We start from the raw sequence: 17,375 nt of genomic DNA, 5'->3' as shown, positions 1-17,375 counted from the left end.
TGGGAAATGGCTTTGGAGATATCATTTGGAGCGTGAAGCCCTATGGAAAAATGTGATAGATGTGAAGTATGGAAGTTTGTGGGGAGGTTGGTGTTCAAAAGCCTCTAGTGGAGCATATGGGGTGAGTTTGTGGAAATTTATTAGAAAAGGATGGGATTTTTTCTCTAATAATTTTAGATTGAAGGTGGGAGATGGAAAGAGAATTCTCTTTTGGCATGATTTGTGGTGTGGGGATGCTGCTCTTAAGCTGGAATTTCCTGCCTTGTACAGAATTGCAAGGGATCAAAATGCTGCTGCTTATGATTCTTACAGCAGTAGCAATAATAAGGTTGATTGGAATGTTATTTTCAAAAGGGATGTTAACGATTGGGAAGTGGATGAAGTTCAGGCTTTGCTGGTTAAACTTTACAACATAAACTTGGTGACTGAGGAAGAGGGGTTGTGTAGTTATGGATTGGTGTTATTTATGTAAAAAAAATGGAGAATCTGTGGACCACTTCTTATTGCATTGTGAGGTAACAAGGGAGTTGTGGGATGAGATCTTTCACAGGGTTGAAGTGGCTTGGGTTATGCCTGCGAGGGTGGTGGATTTGTTGGGTTGCTGGAGGAAGATATAAGGTTGTCATCAAGTAGCAGTTGTATGGAAGATGATCTCGTTGTGCATTGTGGTGTATTTGGTTGGAAAGGAATGCGCGCTGCTTTGAGGACAAGGAACGCACTAGGGTGGAGCTAAAGAACTTTTTTCTACACACTTTAATGCTTTGGGTTTCTGCTATTGTCCTAAACAGGGACAACGTTCATAATTTCCTCTCTTTAATTTATTGCTCTTAGAATGTATTTAGGTGTGCTATGTATACTTCCTGCGTATGCAGACTATGCCTATTTCTTTCAGATCAATAATATTTTTTCTCTTACTTATCAAAACAAAAAAAATGGAGGATAGCATGGCATGGACTTCTGCTGGAAATGTTAAGTTTTCAGTTTCTTCCTATTATAGAGTTATGTCAAGTCATAGTAGTTGTGTTTTCCCATGGAAAAGTATTTGGAAAGTGAAAGTTCCTCCCAAGGTTGCTTTTTTCTGTTGGGTGGCTTCTTTGAGCAGAGTCTTTTTCTTTTTGTAAGTAATATGATATTTCATTGATAAAAGTCTCTCATTATGTTCACTCCAAATACACCAAAGAATACAAATAGGGGCCATTTCCCAGTGATACCTCTCCAGCATGCCAGAAGATCAACCACCCGGCCTGGCATCACCTATGCTATTTCCATCTTGCTGAAAAAGTAGTTCCATATATCTCTAGCAAACTCAGTGTAAAAGTAGATGATCCACCGTTTCCCCACTCTTCTGACACAAACAACACCAGTCCATTACAACAAGGCCCCTTCTCCTCAGATTATCATTAGTCAGTATCTTGCCTAAGGCTGCTGTCCACACAAAAAAGGCGGCCTTTGTTGGTGCTTTAGTCATCCAAATGTTCTTCCAAGGGAAAGAATGTCCTTGTTGCCCAGTAATAGAGTCATAAAACGAGCGTACCGTGAATTTTCCTTTCCTAGAGTGTCTCCAAATCATCACATCTTCAGTTGTGGCAGCAACAAGAATGTTATACAGCAAGTTAAAAAATCCACCAGCATGTTCACTTCCCAGTAGTGTACATCCCGATTTAGGCTGATATTCCACTCTTGTGAACCTTGTATAGTTACCCTCAATCAGCCACCATGGCATCTGGATCCCTTGCAATACTGTAAATAGCGGGATAAGCCTCCAGCAACACTGTGTCACCCACCTAACAATCCTTCCAAAAGCGTATCCTTCTTCCATCCCCCAAGCTCAATTGAGTATTACTAGCAAAAGAATCCCATCCTTTCCTTATGAACTTCCACAACCCTACCCCATTGGACCCCCTTGCCTCTTTTGAACCCACGTTTCACGACCATATTTCAAATCTATCATCCCTTTCCATAAAACTCCCCTCTCATTGTTATATTGCCAAAGCCATTTACCTAGTAAAGACCTATTAAGATTTCTCACATTCCTAACCCCCAATCCGCCATCTCTCAAGGGATTGCACACCTTATCCCAACCCACTAAATGAAAATTAAACTCCTCTCCTATTCCACTCCATAAAAAGTCACGTTGAAGTTTTTCCATTTTACATGCAATGCTAGTAGGAAGAGGGGACAAAGACATAGTATGTGGGAAGATTTGAGAGTGCTCTTAATAAGAGTGAGCCGCCCCCCTTTGGATGGATATAACCTTTTCCAACCGACCAACCTATGTTCAAATTTTTCTAAAATCCCATCCCAAATAGACTTAGCTTTGAAAGGAGCCCCCAATGGGAGCCCAAGATACTTTATCGGCAAGGAAGAGACCACACATCCCAATATGTTAGCCAATCTGCTCATGTTACTTACATCCCCTACTGCGACCATTTCTGTCTTATCAAAATTAATCTTCAATCCGGAAATAGCTTCAAAACAAAGTAGAATGGCCTTCAGTGATTGAATATGTCCTGCATTTGCCTCACACAACAGCAATGTATCATCTGCAAATAAAAGGTGAGAAATAGTGATTTGGCTGTGTGAATCTCCCACTGAGAAGCCAGAGAAAAACCCTCCTCCTACTGCTGCCGTCACCATTTTATTCAAAGCCTCCATGACTACAACAAATAAAAGTGGTGATAATGGATCTCCTTGTCGTAACCCTCGCGAACTGTTAAAGAAGCCCACAGGTTCTCCATTTACCAAGACCGAGAAACGTGCCGTTGACACACAATGCCTTATCCACCTCCTCCATCTTACCCCAAACCCACATCTACTCAACATGTACATCAGAAAGTCCCAGTTAACATGATCGTATGCCTTTTCTATGTCTAGCTTACAAAGAATACCTGGAATTCCTGACCTGATTCTGCTGTCCAAACATTCATTGGCAATGAGAACCGAATCTAGTGTTTGTCTCCCCCTTTTAAAGGCATTTTGCGATTTAGAGATAATCTTTTCCATTACCGTGCTCATTCTATTTGCCAGCACCTTCGACAATAACTTATATACACTGCCTACAAGACTGATCGGTCTGAAATCTTGTACCTCTATTGCACCAGGTTTTTTAGGGACTAAGGCAATAAAGGTAGCATTTAAGCTTTTTTCAAATTTGCCATAAGTGAAAAATTGCTGGAAAACCAGCATAACATCTTCTCTCACCACCTCCCAACAAGTTTGGAAAAAAGCCATATTGAAACCATTTGGGCCTGGAGCTTTATCTTTATTCATTTTCCTAAGAACGTTATGTACCTCTTCCTCTTCAAAAGGTCTCTCCAACCACACCATACTAACTTGGTCAATACTCTCAAAAGTTAGGCCATCCACCTTAGGTCTCCATGCAATAGGTTCTGACAATAAGTTTTCAAAATGTTCAGCTACATATTCCTTCATTTCCGCTTGATCTGATGAGGTAATACCATCAATATTCAGAGACTCAATAGTATTGAACCTCCTATGGCCTCCATATGAGGCCATAAAGCCCTTGACTATTGCCTCCATAGGAGACCATAAAGCCCTTGACTATTGGTGGAAAAACTTAGTGCATTTATCCACCTCCCGAAGCCATAAAGCCCTTGACTTTTGCCTCCATGAAATCTCCTCCAATAAGGTCAGTCTTTCGAGTTCAGTTACTACTTGCTCTTTTCGGTTGTTCTTGTCGTCTACTCCCTCCAAACTTTGTAACTCTTGTAGTAAGCAATTTTTCTGTTTAGTTATCTCACCAAACTCCTGCTCATTCCAAGTCTTCAAATCCTTCTTCAAAGTTTTCAATTTTCCAGCCAACACCTTACTCAGATTACCCTCAAATACATAAGAATTCCACCAATTTCTGACCAAATCCACAAACCCCTCCTTTTTTAGTCACATATTTTCAAACTTAAAAGGCCTCTTACCCCCTTTGCACACCACCCCCATCTAGTAAAACAGGAAAATGGTCAGACCATAACCTCTGGAGCCTCTTCTGGGTCAGATCTGGAAATTGCAGCTCCCACGAAGGAGAAATAAGAAACCTGTCCAGTCTTGACCAAGTGTGATTATTAGACCAAGTGTACTCCCCTCTCATTAGGGGTATATCCATAAGGCCTAGCTCAAAGATAACGTCTGAGAACTCCACCATTGCTGAATTTTGACGTCCCCCCCTGATCTTTCGGTAGGAAATCTTGTTACATTAAAATCCCCGCCAATGCACCATGGGACCTTCCACCAAGAATAAAGTCTAGCCAGCTCATCCCACATCCTTTTCCTCTCCCTATCCAAATTAGGCCCATATACCCCAGCGAAGGCCCATACAAACCCATCTTCTAAATTTTTGAAAGAACACCCCACTGCATACTCCCCCATAAACTCATCGGTGCACTTCACAACCCTCTTATCCCACATAACCAATATACCTCCCGAAGCCCCTTTCGATGGTAAGTATATCCACCCTACATATTGACAACTCCAAATGCTTCTAAGAATTCTTCTACTAATGATTTTCAGCTTTGCTTCCTGCAAACAAATGACGTCCCCCTTCCATTGCCTTAACAAAGCTCTTATACGATGACATTTATTCGACTCGTTCAACCCCCTAACATTCCAACTCAGAATTTTTGGCTTCATTAACAAACTGCTCCAGCCCTTCCCTTATTTCTTCCCCTACTCGCAGTTCCCTCATTTCCTTCGTAATTTATGGACCACGTCAAGCGTTTCAGCTCCCTATCTCTTTTTGACCCTACACGCTGATGTCCTGCTGCAATGGCTGTAATCAAAGCTTTAAATTGCTCTTCATACCCCTCACATGATATCCCCAAACAGCTTTGAAGGTCCTCCACCTTTTTTAATAGCCAATCAGTGGAAATACTAGGGGGAACCACGTTTAAAGGTGTGTGGTCCTCCCCTACAGCCTTCTCCTTCTCTGTTGGAAAACTAGTAGGATCATACAACATCAACATACCTTCCTCCTTATCTGAAGAACACCCTCCATCCACCTCATCCACTGTTTTGTCTTGTATCCCCTCACACGGCACCCCAAAGCCCTCTTGTATCTCTTCAGACTTAACTAATGGTGTAGCCACCTGCTCTAGTGGCTCAGAACAGGTCATCGGAATATTCTGTGAAGACCCACTCGAAGAAGACCCTCCCTGGGCAGCTCTCGAACCATTGCTGAAGAGATTGGGCTCAATCCCGTTGCTTAATCTTAGAAGGAGAGGATTGTTTATTTCTGACTGGTGTGTCATGTGCAAAAAGGATGGAGAATCTGTAAATCATCTTTTCCTTTACTGTGAAGCGTCTAGATTCTTGTGGGATGAGGTTCTGAGCTGGACAGGTTTGCATTGGGTGATGCCCAAAGATGTGGTGGATTTATTGGTAGGGTGGAAGGGTTTGAAGGGCTGTAAGAAGGTGGATGTTTTTCGGGTGCTTATTAAGAGTACACTATCTTCCCTCCCCACGTATTTTCTTTCCTTATTTCCGATACCCGCAAGTGTTGCTTCTCGCATCGAAAAAAGCTTTCGCAACTTTCTTTAGGGAGGTATGGGGGACGAAGCTAAAATCCACCTTGTGGGTTGGGATAAAGTTTGTTCTTTAATTCAATTGGGAGGTTTGGGAGTGCGTAATGTAAGGGTATTCAACAAAGCACTATTAGGGAAATGGTTATGGAGGTATCATAGTGAAGGAGAGGGCTTGTGGAGAGAAGTGATAGAGTCTAAGTATGGGAGCCTTAGGGGGGGGGGGGTGTGGTGGTGCTCTAACGAAGTCAGGGGAGCACATGGAGTGGGCTTGTGGAAAAACATGAGAGGTGGCTGGGACAAATTTTCTCATTTTTTCAGATTTATAATTGGCAGCGGCAACAATGTTTCATTTTGGCATGATGTTTGGTGCGGGGACATGGCTCTTAAGCAGGCGTTTCCTATGCTTTACCAAATCGCATGTGACAAAGAGGCTGCAGTGGCTGATTTATTGATACGCTCTAATGGTGCTGTTCATTGGAATGTGAATTTTTCAAGAGCGGCTCAAGATTGGGAGCTGGACATGTTGTCTGGTTTTTTTGACTCTCTATATGCTATATCTTTTGGAAATGAGATGAGGGATAGGCTGTTGTGGAAACCAAGTGGATATAAAAAATTCTCAGTGCAGTCCTTTTATTCGGCCCTCTTGGGCCTATACCATGGTCATAGCTACCCTTGGAAAGCTATTTGGAAGTGCAAGGTACCTTCCAAAATTGCTTTCTTTGTCTGGACAGCATCTATTAGGCGGATTCTTACCTCGGATAATTTGAGAAAACGTGGGTTCATTATTTCAGATTGGTGTTATATGTGTAAGTGTGATGGGGAATCTGTTGATCATCTCTTATTACACTGTGAAGTGGCCCGGAGCTTATGGCATGATGTTTTTAGTAGGGTAGGGGTGGCATGGGTCATGCCTAGAAGTGTTAGGGATCTTATGTGCTGTTAGAAAGGTATACGGGGAAACGCTCAAATCGCTGTTGTGCGGAAAATGATACCTCACTGCATTATGTCGTGTGTGTGGTTGGAGAGAAACAAGAGGTGTTTCGAAGATATGGAGCTCTCTATGGCTGAACTGAAACGTTTCTTCTACTGTACTTTGCTTTCCTGGGCTTCGGCCATTATTTGTAATACAGATGATCTCCATACTTTGCTTGTAACCCTCACTAGTTCTTAGTTGTAACTTGGCATGATCTTTGTATACCTCTAGTGTACTTAGGCTATGCCTTTTTATGAATAAAATTTACTTTTACCTATCAAAAAAAAAAGAAGGCGGCGACTGTTTGGAAGATGATTCCTCGTTGTCTCATGTGGTGCTTATGGATCGAAAGAAATAGGAGATGTTTTGAAGATAAAGAATGCTCTTTGGAAGATCTTAGGGATTTTTTCTTGAGTGCTTTGGGTTTTTGGGCGAAAGCTTATGTAATGGTGGATAATTTTCTGAACCTGTTTTAGTTTTCTGGGTTGTTTTCTTTTTGTTTTCTGGAAGTTGTAGGTTTATCCTTTGTGTACCTCCTGTGTACTTGGGCTTATGCCTATTTCTTCATTACTTATCAAAAAAAAAAAAAAATATGCTTTTTTCATTTTCATATTTGTAGTATTATTTTTTTATGCTTCCTCTCTAGCACTTCTAGTTTGTTTTGTAGTTCCCTGTTATTACTTTGATATTTAGTTTTCTCCAAGCCTCCCATGTTTATTAACAGCTATACCACAAACACTTTTTAAAAAAAAAAACAAAAAAAGTTATCCCACAAACAGGTGCAGACCACTTTTGGTTGTTAATATATTTCTTTTTTTCTTTTCTTTTCATACCTTTATTATCATTTTGCATTACTTTTAAAATGTGAAGGTTTAAGAGCTATTACACTTGGAGATTAAGCTTCTTTGGTTTTAACATGATACACACTCTAGTTCTGGTTTGAAGTGCATAGATGCTGTATTTTGCCTGTACAGGGTTTGTGTGAATGTGCATGTCTTCTCTTCCTCATGATGACATGGATAAGAGAGAGATTATTCAAGTTCTAACAATTTATTCTTTCCTCTGTACTTGTCAGTGGTGCTAACTTTATGTGAATGGTCTTCTAGGTGCATGATTTTGGCTTCTTTCGTTATGATCCTGGTGCAATTCAGTTTCTGAATTATGAGGAGATTCCTCTTTCCCCTGAGGCTGCCTGTGTTGGACTGGAGATCAGGGTTGTTGGTAATGACAGCGGTGAAAAGGTATTGCTCATTGATCAATTGTAAGCACTTGGCTTCACCTATTTTAATAAAATTCTTATTTACTGATCAAAAAAAGAAAAGGTATTCACATCAGATTTGGACTGGACATCACTCGTAGAACCCAATTAGTTTTTTAACATTGGGAGAGTTTAATGCAACAACATGGTTTGAAAGACTGTCCTTGATATATGACATCATCATTATGCCTGACCATACAAACACACCTGACAATGTGTGTGTGTGAGTGGTAGAACTAGTCACCCACTAATCCAAGCCTCCATGGCAAGTTGATGTCATGTCCAACTTAACTGCAGCCTTACTGCAAAGCCAATGTATACTCAATTTTGCTAAGTCCTTTCCTTTCATTAAGATGACACGATTATCTTTCATTCCTCTCAAAGCAGTTTTTTAAGAGAGGGGTGTTGTGTGTTGGGGGGGGGGGGGGGGGGGGGGGGGTGGTTGTGCTTGTGATAAACGTCAAGAAACCTACTACAATATTGCCTTTTATTTTGGTGAATCTTCCTTCATTAATTTGGCTTTGTTACAGGTTTCCATTTTGGCTGGCACTCTTGCTCGATTAGATAGAGATGCTCCTCATTATAAAAAGTATGTGTGGCTTTACTAACTTTCTATTTTATTTCCTTTACGCTTTTTGAAGAAATGCATATTCTACACAGACTTAAATGATATTAACTCCCTATTAATCTTCTGTACTCTTAGTATCCTCACACATTTGCTCTAGATCTATTATTCATAAAAAATTAAATGATGTTAACTTGTAACAACTTGATCATACTAGAAATTCTTTTCCTTTGGGAAATTCTGGTTATTTTTTTTTAATTTTTTTTATAAGTAAACGATTGTATTAATGGCATAGCCCAGGTACACAAGATGGTATACAAGAGGAAACACTTATCTAGGATACCGAGGCCATTAAAATCTACAGTTATGGCCCATAAAAATAAATTCTGGTTTTGGTTCTCTTATATAATTGTATGCATGTGCAACTTCTATACATCTATTGCTTATGGGATGATACATAGGTCTGTGAAACTGAGTTATGATGTTTATTTTCCTTTTGTCACAAAACTTCTAAAAACGTGATGCTTACTACGTGTTGGTCATGGCTTCTTGTCAGCCTTATACAGGAACTGTAAATCAAACCAAGCTAGGAGTCACATGTTTGTGTACCTTTGACATGTTGAACAGCTTTCCTTGTTGATCATTGATTCCACAGTCTCACTAGTTACCAGAAAAAAAAGAAGAGATCTGTTCAATATTGATGGTACTATATAATGATTTTTTTTTTTGGTGCAGGGATGGCTACAATGACTTCAATACATTCTACATGCAAGTAAGTATCTTAATCGTTTGTACTTGCAACATGATAGTTTTGTTTCAAAGTAAAACTAGCCTATTATAATGTGATAGTCATCTAATATGGCATATCCCTTGATGATCTTTAATAGGGTATGGAGTAACTTAGTTTAAATGAGAAGGCAGAATATAATTTTTAATAATAGTGAAATCTAATAGAAACATAAGTCAAACATGTTTAAAGTTGTTGTGAAGCTATTGTAAACACTTGTAGGCATTGATTGCATGAAAATGGCTGATATTCTGATTGGTTTGGTTTGACCAAGTGAATGAACAATAGATAGGGTTCTACTTATGAAATATTAAAGAGTTTCTCCATACGCATTCTATTGTTCACCAATGTTTCTTACTAATCAATAAAGTTTAATGTACTCATCAAAGAAAAAAAATGTTCACTAATATTCCTGTCTCAGTTCTCTTAAGAAGATGTACGTGTAAAGAGTTTTTTTTATATAAAAAAAATAAGGAAAACAATTGTGATACCTCATAATAAGTGAGCACAGGTGGTGAATGAGATCCCACACAACTTGGGAGGGAGAAATTCTTGCTTTTTATAATGATTTCAATGAGCTCTAAATAGACCGTTGGCTAGTCTTTTGGAGTAGGGGCCCTAATGTGGATTGGGCCTCCATTGAGGCGTTACAAATAGTATCAAAGCCAATCCTAACAGTGTGGTACTTGAGCCATACCATTTAGACAAGAACATTGGGAGTTTAAAGTGGGAGATTATGATATCTCGCATTGGGGAGGTATAGGTGGTGAATTGGATCCCATATTGCTTGGGAGAGGAAGCTTTTGATTTCCTATGGGCTCCAATTGTACCCTTGACTATTTCTTTTAGATAAGCCTATATGTGGCTTGGTATGTACCTATAAAAAATTATGCTTGATATGTGTGCCTTGGGGCCTATCAAATTTTTTACGCATTTGGTCATTTGATGTTTCTTTTTCCTGGTCTTGCCAAATAACCAATCTGCTTTGTTGCAGCTTCTACCGAACGCTCTCATTTCTTCTTTATTGAATGTTCCTTTGCCGATCTCCTTAGTTATTGATTTGTTTGCTTACAGGCTGCATCTGGGACTAAAGGTGGTTCTAGTGGTTCCCCTGTTATTGATTGGCAGGGCAGGGCGGTGGCTTTGAATGCTGGGAGCAAGTCATCTAGTGCATCAGCATTTTTTTTGCCTTTAGAACGAGTGAGTGATTCTTATAACTTTGCTAAACCTTATTCCTTGCTTCCAGTATTAATTGGGAGCATTTAGTTAAAATGTTGGCAATCCTTAGGGGTTGGCTCAAGTGGTAAAGACCTTGGTCTTGGTGGTATGCCCTCTCGTCTAAGGTTCAAATCCTCTTGGGTGCAAACAATTTCTAGGGGCCATCGGATTGGGGGGAACTTCCCCTTGAATTACTGAGGTACACTTGCAAGAAACTCCATGCCGAGAGCCTATGTACACTCGAGATTAGTCGGAACATTGTTTTGGATACCCTGTGCCAATACAATAATCATGGCTTAAAAACATGGCATGACTCAATTGGCAGGTTGTGAGGGCATTGAAGTTTCTTCAGAGGAGCAATGATTCATATGTAAACAAATGGGAGGCAGTTTCTATACCTCGTGGTACGCTTCAGGTTTGTTGTTGATATTATCCTTTCAGAACTTCCTCACCTTTGATTTTCTTAATCTTACTCTTTTATTGGAATTGCATTAGATAGAAGATTCAACATGTTTTATTGAGTTGGTCAGAATACCCTTATAATGTCATTTTCATGTTAAATTATAGTTTTATGCTGGTCTTCTAAAGTATGATGCAAATGTCACTATTTATTTCAGCACATAACTAGATAGGGTCTTAAGGTTAGAGAGGCTATAACACATCAGATAAAACATGACATTTATTGTGGAGGTCTGGAACTTAAAAGAAAAGTAACCAGCATATTGGTACATTAACTAATACAGTAATTGCAACATATGCAATTACATTAGGTACTGGCATCACTTCAAAGTCAATGTTTTATTTTCCTATCTTTGTTTTACTTTTGTTCCTTTAGATTGTTCTTTGTGGGCTGGTTTTTTATTCGATTGATCAACCAAGTGCACTTACTTGGAGAGATTGTTCGAAGAGGATAAGGTGCTTAGTGTGCTAAAAGCGATCAACAAAGGCAAAGCCCCGGGCCTAGATGGTTTCACAATGGCTTTCTTTTGAGCTAGTTGGGACATTGTTAAGGAGGATATTATGAAGGTTTTTCTTGAATTTGAATGAAATTCGAGAAAAGCCTTAATGCCTCATTTATTGCCTTTATTCCAAAAAGTGCGAGGTCAATGGAGGTGCAAGACTTCTGTCCCATAATTTTGGTGAGTGGGGTTGACAAGATCATCTCAAAAGTTCTAGCCAAGCTGTTGAGCGATGTCATGGGGAAGATCATCTTGAAGTCACAAAACGCCTTTGTGAAAGGAAGGCAAATACGAGACTTGGTTCTTATTGCTAACGAATGTTTTGAGAATATAGTCAAAGCTGGCATCCTTGATATCTTATGTAAACTGGATATGGAGAAAGCTTTGATCATGTAAATTGGGATTTCTTGGTGTATATACTTGGTAGGTATGACTTTGGGGAAAGATAGTGTCAGTGGATGAAACATTGCATTACAATCGTTAGATTTTCAATTTTGGTCAATGGCACTCCCGAAGGCTTATTTAATAGCTCTTGGGGCTTGAGACAAGGGGACCCTTTATCCCCTATTCTATTCATTTTTAGTAATGGATGTACTGAGTAGAATGAAGGGATGGCGGATAGGGGCTTCATCTTGAGTTTCTCGGTTAGTGGTTCCTCGCATGGTAGTTTATCAATCTCTCACCTACTATTCGCCGATGACAAGCTGATTTTTTGTGAGCAGGACCCTGATCAGATTTGTTCTTGAGGGCTCTCTGGCTTTGCTTCAAAGCTGTCTTTGGTCTTAAGATGAATCTATCAAAATCTGAACTGGTTCCAGTTGGCTTGGTTAATAACTTAAGTGACTTGGCTGCCATCTTGGGCTGCAAGATGTCATTCTTGCCCATGAAGTATCTTGGACTTCCTTTGGGGGCCCCTCATAAATCCAAGGCAATGTGGGATGGGATTGTTGAGAATATCAAATGTAAATTGGTGGGTTGGAAGAGAATTTACTTGTCTAAAGCCAGCAGAATCACATTAATCAAGAGCACGTTATCCAATCCCAACATACTTTCTATCTTGATTTCCTTTGCCTGCAGGGGTGGCGAATAGACTGGAGAAGATTTATTGGGATTTCTTATGGGGAGGTTTAGCGGACGTAAAAAAATTCCATTTGATTAAGTGGGATGAAGTCTACACACCTTTCTCTTGTGGCGGATTGGGGGTTAGAAAATTGAGAACCTTTAATAAGGCCTTCTAGGAAAATGGTTATGACAGTATCATCTAGAAGGGATGCTCTTTTGAGGAACGTTATCGACGTTAAGTACGGGAGCATTTGGTGAGGATGGTGCTCTAATGAAGTAAAAGGGGCTTTTGGCGTGGGTGTTCGGAAATTTATTCGTAATGGCTGGGAAGATTTATTTTGTTAATTGCAGATTTGAGGTGGGTAGGGGCGTGCAAATCAGATTTTGGCACGATCGTTGGTGTGGTGATGTTGCTCCGAAGAATGCTTTCCCATCTCTTTATGAACAAGAAATTCTCAGTTAGATCCTACTACAAGGTATTGTTGACCAACTCTTCCAATACCTTCCCATGGAAGTGCATTTGGAGGCGTAATGCTCCCCTCAAGGTTGCTTTATTTGGTTGGCTGGCATCTCATGGGAAAATATTGACTATTGATAAGCTGAGAAAGCATGACCTCTACATAATAGACTGGTGCTTCATGTACAAGCACAATAGTGAATCAGTGGATCACCTCCTTCTTCATTGTGAAGTAGTTAAGACTTTATAGGATGAAATCAGGCTCGGTATTGCATGGGTAATGCCTAGGAGGGTGATAGATTTATTGTCACGTTAGAGAGGAATCCGGGGCAATCGTCAGATCGTGGTTGTTTGGAAGATGGTGCCTCTATGCTTAATGTAGTGCACACAGAACGAGAGAATGATTGTTGTTTTGAGGATAGGGAGTGCTCATTTGAATGGTTTAAAGACTTTTTTTTCCATACATTGTTGCTTTGGACATAATCTATTTTATTGAATGGAACGAGTTTTAATGACTTTTATGCTGCTTTTCGCAGCGCTTAGCTTGTAATTAGGCTTATCTTATATACTTATTGTGTACTTAGGCCTTGCCTAATTACGTGGATTAATAAAATCTTTTCTTAATTTAAAAAAAAAAAAGATTGTTCTTTGTTTTCTTATTTTTCACTTTTCTTTAATTTTTCTGGGGAGGGGCGAATGGAGTTGGGGACTCTGAATTTTTGTGCACTCTCTCGCTTGTGATTACTGATTTAATTTTCTTATTTGGGAACAAGTAAATGGAATATATATCGTGTGGAATGAGGATTTATTGTTATTTTTCCTTTTACTTATATATAAAAAAAAATTATTGTTCTTTGATTTGGTTTTGGTAACCCTTGATATAGGCAACTTTTCTCCATAAAGGATTTGACGAGACACGCCGCCTTGGTCTACAGAGTGAAACAGAGCAGGTCTTTAGTTCCCTTCCTTACATGTTGTTGACAGTGATGATTGTTTTTATAAGATTGGGGTTCCTCAACACTGTGCTTCTGACTTGTTTAGATAGTACGTCATGCATCTCCACTAGGGGAAACTGGAATGCTTGTTGTTGACTCTGTGGTAAGTACAATCATGCAATGTTTTACCTACAAAAGAGAGTACGTTTGTGTTTTAAATGTTATATTGTATGTTAATTTTCTTATTATATCGAAGGTAACATTATGTTGATTTTTACGGCTTGTGTGGTCCTTAACTTGTTTTAGGTGCCTGGTGGCCCTGCTCATAAGCATTTGGAGCCAGGAGACGTGCTTGTTCGTGTGAATGGGGAAGTAAGTTATGCTTTGAATTACTCCTGATTTCATTGATATATTTCAGATACTATTATTGTATGACTTCTATTTTCACTGTTGTTGTTGGGCTTCAGCTACATCGTAATTATGAAACGAGTACCATTATTGTAATACCCTAAAACCCTTCTGGAAGCATTTCTCACTGGAGAACATGATTTTCAGAAACATGATGTCTCTAGGGATTTTATTTTTTTCCTGTGCTGGGTGTATAGGTAGAATATTAAATATCATTTTTTTTTATAATTTTTTTTTCTGTTGGGGGTAAGGGGATGGGACAGTTTACTGTTTCCTGGGAGTATGGTCGCTGAAAACTGTTGCCATTTCATTCTCGACATCCTTTGATTGCTTTATTTGTACTTTGGAATTAAGCCACACGTACTGGGCAACAATCTGAGGGTGGAGTTGTGCAATATCATTTGGGCATTATCTACTACAGAACAAATTGTAAAAATGACTTCCAATAATCATTGTCTTAATTTTTACCAAGAATAATCTAGCCAATGCTTTCTACTAGTTGAGCTACTACTTGCATGTGTTGCTTTTATGAATGGAAATTTTAATGCAGGTAATTACTCAATTCCTGAAGTTGGAGACTTTACTTGATGACAGTGTCAACCAGAACATTGAATTACAAACTGAGAGGGGTGGCACATCATTGACTGTCAATTTGGTGGTAAGAGTTACTGTTGCTTGATGTTTTGTCTTGCCAATGTTCAAGCAATTCTTGGCTACTGCCTTTTACTTTCTCCAGAGAGACGTATATGCCAGGTCTTCTGGAATTTAGCTTGTTGCAAGAAAATAATGAACTAGATTCTCATGAGAGTTGATTCAAAACCATTTTCTGAATGCTGGGATGGTTTAACATCTTCGCAAGATCCATTTTCTGCATGGCTATGAAAGTATTGAACCCATATCGTAGGGGTTGGAGATCTTACAGTGAACACCCAGAAAAGCTGTGGTAAGTGACAATTGAAGAGTTGTTTATAGTTGAATGGCTACAGTGGCGTGGAGAAGATACCAGTGGAGGTTGACAGTAGAAACTATGGACCGAAATCTTTTGCCCAAGGACCAATTTTATCAAATACAACCCAAGATTTAGTCACTTGGAAACATTCAGAAGTGGGGTTTAGATCCTTGAGCAAGGGCTTAAAAGTGAACCTTGGCACTTTGAAATAAACAAGGAGGGGGGGAAAACTTTTAGTTTGTCCTTCTGCAACTCTAAATTGAATTCCCAGTCATAGTAATATGAATGTGCTTTGCAACGTCTATCCAATATCAGCTCTAGATCTTAGAAAAATATTTGCAAATGAGCTCCATCAATATTGAACTAATTAGATGATGTAAGAATCTCCTTGAGGTAATACTTTAAGAAAACCTACATAAATTATATTTTGTTAAGTTTTATCTTGGACCACCTTATGTTCACTTACGTTAAAAAGCTTGTCTTGGTTGCATGGAAAGTTTTATAATATAGATGGTTGATGAAGCAATGTTATGACTAATCATTTTGAAGTATAACCCTGATATGACTTGGGATTTCCTTGGATTTGGTTAAATTCATTACAAATGTTATGTAACAATCCAGAGAAAGCACTAGCTACATTTGTGTGATAACCCAAAATGACTAATCAATCTGAAGTTTCAGTAGGACCACTTATAAAGACCAATTTCATCTTGTGAGTAACCAATGTGGGACTTGGCACCCATGACTACTTTTATAACTTACCCACTCTATGTGGATCTGTTCCCAATGTAGGACTGGGGTGTTATATCCAATTCATTAGAGGTCAAGCTTGGGTGAAGAAAAATCGCCCAACTGTTCCTTAGGGGCCTAAACCTCAGGTATGAGCCTTGGGAGGTTTTGGTTGGTGTGGGCTGGCTCTTAGACCACCCAATCCATGGACACCCCTAAATGCTCTCAGATTCAACTGCATGCTAAAAATTTTTGTTAAGGTTTGTTTGATTTGTATTGACTACTTGGTTATACTTGGATTCTTTCTATTAGCTTTTGATTTTACTTTAACTAATTATTGCAATATTTAAAATCTTCAATATATATATCAGGTGCAAGATTTAATATCACCAATTTATATTTCAGGTGCAGGATTTACATTCAATAACTCCTGATCACTTCTTAGAAGTAAGTGGAGCAGTGATTCACCCTCTTTCTTACCAACAGGTAGGCTGGACTCAGCATGTATTGCCTGATTCTTAAGATTGGCAACTTTTTAATTTCCATTTTGTTTACTGCTATTGTGCTCTCCATCGTTGCTTCTGTTTGACCATGATTGGTTGTGCATTACATGCATTGCATGTTGTTGGAAAGGCAAGCTACAACCTACTGATCAAAGGGTGGGTTTGGGATGAGTTGTAGGCGTTAACATCTTGGGTTCTGTCACTCTAGGAGTTCCCCTGTATTATCAAATATGCAGTTATGGTGGATGATGATGTATATGGATGGGTGGCGTCATATGTGGGTGGGTTTGAAGGGTGCTATCATGGTGGGGTTCCATGTCACAAAAAACTATTACTATTATTATTATTATATTCATTTTGGGTCTTTGTTAACGAATGACATAAACTTAGGGAACGTTTGGACACTTGGAACATCTCAAAATTTTGCGAATAGTAATGAAATAATTTGAACGAAGATGTTTTATTAGGTTTTAAGAAATGAGAGAAAAAAAGTTGAATAAAAATATTATAAATTTAAAAAATTGTTTAAATATTAATTTAAAAAATTGTTTAAATATTAATTTTAATATATATTTTTTAAGTTTGTAAAAGTTGTATTGATTTTTGTGTTTAAATAGTAATTAAGTAATGATTAGATGAAAAAGTTGAAAAGTTGAAAATTTGAAATTGAAAATTGTTGTGTTTGAGTGATGTTTGGAAATCAAATTTTAAGAAGTTTCAAGAATTTTGAGCAGGGCTGTAAGTTTACCGGTCAGGTTTTTTGGACCGGACCAATAATGATGTTGGTCATTTTCAGTTCATATATAAGGGTTTAGGTTTTCGGTCTGGCCGCGGGGTGTTTTTTTTCACCTAGACCAGACCGATAGTTATACTGGTCGGTTTCGGTTCAAATAATTTTAGGGTTTCGGTTTTTGGCCTGGTCGTGGGGGGTGGTTTTTTCACCCCGGACCGGACCGACCAAATACTATATATAGTTTTTTAAAATATTATTTTATATAGTAGTTGTATAAGTTAATTATGTAAGTTTCATCTAACCATATT

General features: G+C 38.9%; 1 protein-coding gene across 1 annotated transcript in view; it reads left to right on the top strand.

Moving 5' to 3' along the window:
- LOC122302872 (protease Do-like 7) overlaps nt 1–17,375 on the top strand; it is a 39,370-nt gene that overhangs the window by 11,500 nt on the left and 10,495 nt on the right. Inside the window, exons 3-12 of the mRNA XM_043114320.1 lie at nt 7,611–7,745; nt 8,293–8,351; nt 9,063–9,099; nt 10,189–10,314; nt 10,658–10,747; nt 13,695–13,760; nt 13,852–13,908; nt 14,052–14,117; nt 14,704–14,811; nt 16,237–16,317. Coding sequence (XP_042970254.1) covers nt 7,611–7,745; nt 8,293–8,351; nt 9,063–9,099; nt 10,189–10,314; nt 10,658–10,747; nt 13,695–13,760; nt 13,852–13,908; nt 14,052–14,117; nt 14,704–14,811; nt 16,237–16,317 — 825 coding nt within the window. The remainder of the gene's footprint in view (nt 1–7,610; nt 7,746–8,292; nt 8,352–9,062; nt 9,100–10,188; nt 10,315–10,657; nt 10,748–13,694; nt 13,761–13,851; nt 13,909–14,051; nt 14,118–14,703; nt 14,812–16,236; nt 16,318–17,375) is intronic.

Source organism: Carya illinoinensis, chromosome 3 (genome assembly GCF_018687715.1).
Source record: "Carya illinoinensis cultivar Pawnee chromosome 3, C.illinoinensisPawnee_v1, whole genome shotgun sequence".
NCBI lineage: Eukaryota > Viridiplantae > Streptophyta > Magnoliopsida > Fagales > Juglandaceae > Carya > Carya illinoinensis.
This window is presented reverse-complemented; position numbering and strand designations above follow the sequence as displayed.